The following is a 7922-nucleotide window of genomic DNA, read 5'->3' as shown; positions in this document are numbered from 1 at the left end:
TCAAATATCGATTATATGGTCGAATTTCCAATGTCGTGTCTAAGGTCATTATACACTTTCAAAGGTCGAATGTAATGTAGAATGTAATGCTGAAGGTATTGTAGGTATTCCAATATATTTACCGAATGTCGAGTGGGCTGAGTGCGTCGCGGGGGCTGAGTGCGTCGCGGGGGCTAAGTGCGTCACGGGTGCTGAGTGTGTTGCGGGGGCTGAGTGCGTGGGGGCTGAGGTCGCGGAGCTGGCGCGCTGGAGTGCGTCACGGGTGCTGAGTGCGTCGCGGGGCTGAGTGTGTCGCGGGGGCTGAGTGCGTCACGGGTGCTGGAGTGTGTGTCGCGTGGGGGCTGAGTGCGTCGCGGGGCTGAGTGCGTCGCGGGGCTGAGGCGTCGCGGGTGCTGGGAGTGTCGTGGGGCTGAGTGCGTCGCGGAGCTGAGTGCGCCATGCCGGTGTGTCGCGGGGCTAGGAGTGCGCTCACGGAAGTGTGTTCGCGGTGGCCGGTACGTCGCGAGAGGTGAGTGTGTTGGTGGCCGGCACGTCGCGAGAGCTGAGTGTGTCGCGGGGGGCTGAGTAAGCCAGGAGCTGAGTGCGTCGTGGGAAGTGAGTGTGTCGCGGGGGCTGAGTACGCCGCGGGGCTGAGTGCGTCGGTGGGGCTGAGTGCGTCGCGGAACTGGAGTGCGTCAGCGAGGGTCGAGCGCGTGTCGCGGAGCTGAGTGTCGCGAGCTGGAGGTGTCGCGGAGCCGGAGTGTGTCACGGTGCCGGAGTGCAAGGTCGCGGGAGCTGGAGGCGTCGCGGGAGCTGGGAGGTGTTGCGGGGGGCTGGAGGTGTCGCGGGGGGCCGAGTGCGTCGCGGGGGGCCGAGGTGTCGCGGGGGCTGAGGCGTCGCGAGAGCGGAGGTGTTGCGGGGCTGAGTGCGTCGCGGGTGCCGTGGCGTCGCGGGGCTGAGTGCGTCGCGTGGGGGCTGAGTTCGTCGCGGGGCCGTGTATGTCGTGGGGGCTGAGTGCGTCATGGGGCTGAGTGCGCCGCGGGGGCTGAGTGTATTATGGCAGAAAGGTTGAGGCACGGTATGTTGATTGTACAGTACTTTCAATTGTCTTCTAATTGTTAATTGCTCAATGATTGTCGAGTACGATGTGTGAGGTCGAGTATACATCAGGAAAAGAACAATTATACACACACACACACACACACACACACACACACACACAAAATGAAAGCAAATGCACAGACGAATAATGCAACATTTAAAATGTGTGTGTGTGTGTGTGTGTGTGTGTTTACAAAACAGAAAAAAAATAATCCGTTAGGGAGTCAGTGAGGGTGGAAAGAGAGAGAGAGAGAGAGAGAGAGAGAGAGAGAGAGAGAGAGAGAGAGAGAGAGAGAGAGAGAAACAAATCAGACCAATTCACGTTACAACAGAAAGATGAAAACAAACTGGTAATAGTATCCAGCAGCGGCCACAGGTGAGTGACGTCACCACCACAACACAGCTAAGCGGCTACACCTGAGGCATCCAGTGTAGTAACTCTATTGAGAAGTGTAGAGCCGCAGCTACACCTGAGTCATCCAGTGTAGTAACTCTGTTGAGAAGTGTAGAGCCGCAGCTACACCTGAGTCATCCAGTGTAGAAACTCTGTTGAGAAGTGTAGAGCCGCAGCTACACCTGAGTCATCCAGCGTAGTAACTCTGTTGAGAAGTGTAGAGCCGCAGCTACACCTGAGTCATCCAGTGAAGTAACTCTGTTGAGAAGTGTAGAGCCGCGGCTACACCTGAGTCATCCAGTGAAGTAACTCTGTTGAGAAGTGTAGAGCCGCGGCTACACCTGAGTCATCCAGTGAAGTAACTCTGTTGAGAAGTGTAGAGCCGCAGCTACACCTGAGTCATCCAGTGTAGTAACTCTGTTGAGAAGTGTAGAGCCGATACAGATAGGTCGTTTATCTTGGGCGGAGGTCAAATGGGCCACAGTCCTATCAGGCCCTCATCAAATGGGCCACAGTCCTATCAGGCCCTCATCAAATGGGCCACAGTCCTATCAGGCAAATTGCGTAAGATGCAAGAGAATGGTAGATAAGACAGCAAGCCAAACCATCGCTCCTAAGCCACCTGCCTCCCTCGCTGTCTGACAGATGGACTTAATTGGCTCTCAACTCTCCAAAATCCGATTAACATTTACTTACATACATTAGGGTCAAAATACGATGTTCTTAACCCTCATAGATCTTGATTTAAGTGACTCTCACATGTTAATTGATCGTTACTTCGCCTTGATCCTCTGCTCACATAGTCTTCTTACCCTTCCAAGACCTTATTAACCAGTTCTTATGTGTCCAATATCTCGTTAACTGTGTCTTTCCCTCTACAAGATCATCATGCAATGTTTACCACCAAGATGACTTCTGGTGGCCTCCCCATACTCCCCCCTGTGTGATAATGACTCGCTCCCCTTTACAGCTCATTGACTCACATATAATGTTCGATTAATATTGATTTATCGCATTTCATTAATAACTTAAGGATACCCAATTCTGGTTCATTTTAATGCTGAATTTATTGTATGTAAAGATATAACTGCTTGAAAATACAAACTTTTAAGATATAAGTGGAAAATCTAGTTTGAAATAAAGACTTTATACCACCGAAGTCACTTAGAAATTCACGCTTTCGGAGAAGGGGACAGCCTAGTATAGTCAGCTAAAAAGAAAAACAAACTTGACTATACTTTTTTGTAACTCGTGTGTGTTTGTCAGGCCAACTCTCAACTCCTATACATGTCCAAAAATTCAGGTGTGTTGAGCAATTAGTCGTGTATATCTTCCCAACACACCTGACTGCTTTACCCATAGATATTATACAATTTATAAGTATTAGAACAATTGATTGGGTTGGTGACCTATAATATACTTCTCCTTATTAACAGTTTCAAGATATTTAACAAGTGTAACTACCTAATGACCAGAGCTATTTAACAACCGTAACTACCTATCCGGTGAACTTACAATAATAACACACAATAACGCCTACAATTACACTGGGACTATACCTTCATTGTACTCATTAAACACCAGTTAGGAGACAAAATTAACATACATATTCTTTAGGAAAATTCAGTATGTAAATTTTGTCTCATTGCTGGTGCTAAGAGGAGGTATTTAATTAGAAACTTATAAGATCCGGACTGTGGACTAAGGTAGTTTCCTGTCAACAAAAATTTAAAACACAAACAAAAAGTGATCCAAGCTGAAATTTACGTTATATCAACCAACAGCCAACAGCCAACAGCCAACCTGACAGCTGCAATACCGTCAACCTTTAGCCAGCGATGATCAAACTTTCCAGAATCTCATGACATTTGAGAAAGACGGAAGCCTACCTCTTTTGTAATTAAAACTCTCCCAAATACTGGTGCTGGACTGACCTTACGATACTTTTAGAGTTTAGACAATAACGAAATACAACAAACTCTGAACTAAAACAGGTGAAATAGTATAAAAAAGGCCTCACTGGAATGTTAGATACCGGTGATCACCTCAATACCAGTAACACACTTGAAGTAGCAACACACTCGGCCATGCATGATGCACTTCACACCAGACCTAAAGTTAACACACTAAGTCCAGAGTAACTTACCGAGTACCCGAGCACAAACTAATATGGCCCAGACGGACATGTGTGTCAAGAGCCAACATAGTGGAAGAGTGAGTCAACAACAGCGGGATCAGTGTGGAGAGTAGGTGATCCATCCTTGTAGGGGTAAGGGCGTTTGTTGGGGAGAGGAGAGGATAAAGAAGGAATGGAAGGAAGGGGAGCAAAGAAGAGGGAGGGATGAGAAGATGGATATGAAGGATTAAAGGGGAGAGAAGGGTACCAGAGAAGAGGGAAGGATATGGGAAAAAGGGATGTGAAGGATGAATGAAGGAATGGGAAGGAAAGGGAAGGATACAACTCATAGGATACGAAGGAGCCATTGGTTACAGAATCCTCATAAAGGGGTCAAAACGTGTGGAAACATACATACAATAGGGGTCCCCATAATGTAGGCTGACCCATAAAGTGTGGGGACCCTGGCCCGTGGTATTAATTACTTAGTGGAAGAGTGAGTCAACAACAGCGGGATCAGTGTGGAGAGTCGGTGATCCATCCTTGTAGGGGTAAGGGCGTTTGTTGGGGGAGAGGAGAGGATAAAGAAGGAATGGAAGGAAAGGGAGCAAAGAAGAGGGAGGGATGAGAAGATGGATATGAAGGATTAAAGGGGAGAGAAGGGTACCAGAGAAGAGGGAAGGATATGGGAAAAAGGGATGTGAAGGATGAATGAAGGAATGGGAAGGAAAGGGAAGGATACAACTCATAGGATACGAAGGAGCCATTGGTTACAGAATCCTCATAAAGGGGTCAAAACGTGTGGAAACATACATACAATAGGGGTCCCCATAATGTAGGCTGACCCATAAAGTGTGGGGACCCTGGCCCGTGGTACCCCCCCTCTCGGGCTCTGGCATGGTGGCCCTGAGAGAGAAGAAGAAGAGAGAGAGAAGCTGTATAACAGTCATATGTAAATTAAATTCTATAAATTATTATAACGAGACTATTTGAGACGCTATGTGTGTGTGTGTGTGTGTGTGTGTGTGTGTGTGTGTGTGTGTGTAGTACTTTATTCATGTATGTATACCATTTCACACACATACACAAAACACCATTCAAGAGCCTACTACCATGTATAGACCACAGACGCGCACACACACGACAATACTTCATCACCATGTACGTACACACACACACACACGACAACACTTCATCACCATGTACGTACACACACACATAAAGGGAAGTTTACATACATAGGAACAGCATAATAAAATACATGCATGGCTAGTCAGTTTTTCCAAAAGGTCCCGTAAATTTTCATTCATCTAACTTTACGACGAACACAACCTGAGGTAAACATGAGAGAGAGATGTCATACCTAAAGGAGGAATGAATACCGGTCCCTTTACCTCTGTATCACAGTGATAAATAATCAACCGCCACCAACACCCTCCCACCCACATAACCGCGCCCTTCCCACAACCTCCCCGCCACGAAGCATGCAAATATCCATTAACTCCCCAAAGAAACGTTAATATATGAATTAAAGTGGAGGGTAGCGAGGCTGCACAATTACCATCAGTCAGCTGCCTCCAGACCCGACCACGTATACATATATATAGAGCAGCGTCCACCACAAACACCTTAAAACACCCTTTTTTTTTTACACCCAGCTGAGACGTGAGGAGGTACTCTGAGCCTTACAGTCCCCGGCAGTAAGGGTTGTTATGGTGGTGGAGGGCAGGACACCCGGGTATTTACGTCCGGCTAACCTTATTATCATGGTGTGTGGGTGTCATAGCTTAAGGTCGAGTGTTCCTGGAGGTGGTAGTGGGATAATGTGACGCCCTCTTACTACTGCGTCTCCTACAGGGGGTTAGGAGGAGGGTGGGGGAGCAGGTATGAATGAATGAATGAATAGTCAAGGTTTTTTCCCTCTAAGGTTGACATTTAGTGTATATGAAAACTAATGGCCATACAGTCTTGATCCTGTTAGCACACACACACACACACACACACACACACACACACACACACACACACACACACACACACACACACACACACACACACACACACACACACACACACACACACCATCTATCAGGCTCTGGACCACTAGACGGGGGAGGGGGAAGGCACCGCCACTTGGCATTTGTCATATAAATGTATGAGTGTGTGTCGCCTCCTGGTGACTTACTGCACTTTTAACATTAAACTGAAAACTTAAAACTCAAGCCAAACTTTGACTATTTTTTTGTGGGGGTAAACACTTATTAAATTGTTTCCACCCATCATATAATATATTTATATTATACCGTATATAACTGTTTTATATATTCTTTTACATATTAGATTACATATATTAGTAAACGTGCGATATAAAACAGTCCTTACAACACTGACTCTCTCTCTCTCTCTCTCTAAAGGCAACACCAAACAATTTAACTAGAAATATAACTTTGAGAGGTGTTACGGTATGAGAGTAATGGAAGGGGAGGTTGGCAACGTTAACAGAACTGCCAGACGTAGTGGAGGTTTAATCTGTCAGGAGTGAGGGCGGGTTGACCTGCCTGGCTTGGTCACTAGCTGGTAGAGGGAACAGGTGGAGCTGGCCACTTCCTACTCCCTCTCCCTTACACCCTTTATCCCTCCCTCACTACTCTATTTCCTCCCTCACTCCCTGACTTCCTCCCTCCTTCCCTCCCTCCTTCCCTCCCTTCCTAACTCCCTCCCTCCCTCCCTCCCTCCCGCTGCTGAGATATTACCGTGTTTACTGCGTGAGGTGGTGCCTGAGAGAGAGAGCTATACACAAACAGAAAGATGTGTGTGTGTGTGTGTGTGTGTGTGTGTGTGTGTGTGTGTGTGTGTGTGTGTGTGTGTGTGTCCTGTCACTGTCATTTTGAACCATATAAATTATTCATTACATGACGTTATAACATTAATTTGCTTAGAGCCACAAAGCCAACACACACACACACACACACACACACACCATTATGACCTCAAAAGACATACTGTTCTGCTCTCGAGTTATACTGCCACACATATACATACACACATACATACATACATACATACATACATACACACATACATACATACATACATACATACATACATACATAAGGCACTGACCACCCTATTCACTTGCCCCCCTTGACACAGTTAAGAAATAGGTTTAATTGCTGGATTAATCAAGATAATCTCTTAAAAGCTTCTTAATCTCGGGTCAGAAGCTACCAAGAGTTTATTTACCTACGCAGTTTATTTTATTTTTTTAGAATATTATGAATTATTTTAGTTAGGTGTAGAGACAGGTGATGTGTGTGTGTGTGTGTGTGTGTGTGTGTGTGTGTGTGTGTGTGTGTGTGTGTGTGTGTGTGTGAGTGTGTGTTTCAGGAATTAGGACCATAATACCATACAGAATATGTTCATCTATTTCTTAACAATATTCCCCAGAAAACATCCACATATAACGTACTGTAAACAACTTATACATAACTACTGCACAATAAACTAGCCACTATAAGACACAGGTGGAACAAGGGGTGCACAATAAACTAGCCACTATCGAACACAGGAAGAACAAGGGGTGCACAATAAACTAGCCACTATCGTACACATGAAGAACAAGGGGTGCACAATAAACTAGCCACTATAGGACACATGTGGAACATGGGGTGCACAATAAACTAGCCACTATCGTACACAGGAAGAACAAGGGGTGCACAATAAACTAGCCACTATAGGACACAGCAAAGAACAAGGGTGCACAATAAAACTGTACTATAGGACACATGTGGAACATGGGGTGCACAATAAACTAAGCGCTATCGTACACAGGAAAAGAACAAAGGGGTGCACGTAAACTAGCCACTATAGGACACAGGTGCAACAAGGGGTGCACAATAAACTAGCCACTATAGGACACAGGTGGAACAAGGGGTGCACAATAAACTAGCCACTATCGTACACAGGTGGAACAAGGGGTGCACAATAAACTAGCCACTATAGGACACAGGTGGAACAAGGGGTGCACAATAAACTAGCCTCTATCGTACACAGGGGGAACAAGGGGTGCACAATAAACTAGCCACTACCGTACACAGGTGGAACAAGGGGTGCACAATAAACTAGCCACATCAAGACGCCTTCAGGTCCGTTGTGCGAGTCATGTGACAATACCGTAAAACTCCAATTAACGAACATCAAACTAACGAGTGTAGTCCGTCGTTATATGGAGACTTCACATCTAACGGACCTTGACATAACGGACTACAATATCCCATATAGTCCGTTAAATAGAGGTGTGACAATATACTGGTGTGGTCACGAGATGAACCA

The 7922-nt window shown here is 46.1% G+C and overlaps 1 protein-coding gene across 1 annotated transcript in view; it reads right to left on the bottom strand.

Moving 5' to 3' along the window:
• Positions 1-256: 256 nt before the first annotated feature.
• The window catches only part of LOC121866838 (anti-sigma-I factor RsgI2-like), a 60698-nt gene continuing 53032 nt past the window's right edge, over positions 257-7922 (bottom strand). Inside the window, exon 3 of the mRNA XM_042366574.1 lies at positions 257-1024. Within this exon, the coding sequence (XP_042222508.1) occupies positions 257-1024 (768 nt within the window). The remainder of the gene's footprint in view (positions 1025-7922) is intronic.

Source organism: Homarus americanus, unplaced genomic scaffold (genome assembly GCF_018991925.1).
Source record: "Homarus americanus isolate GMGI-L3 unplaced genomic scaffold, GMGI_Hamer_2.0 scaffold16340, whole genome shotgun sequence".
NCBI classification, from domain to species: Eukaryota; Metazoa; Arthropoda; class Malacostraca; order Decapoda; family Nephropidae; genus Homarus; species Homarus americanus.
Note: the sequence above shows the minus strand (reverse complement) of the source record. Positions and strands in the feature narration are given on the sequence as shown.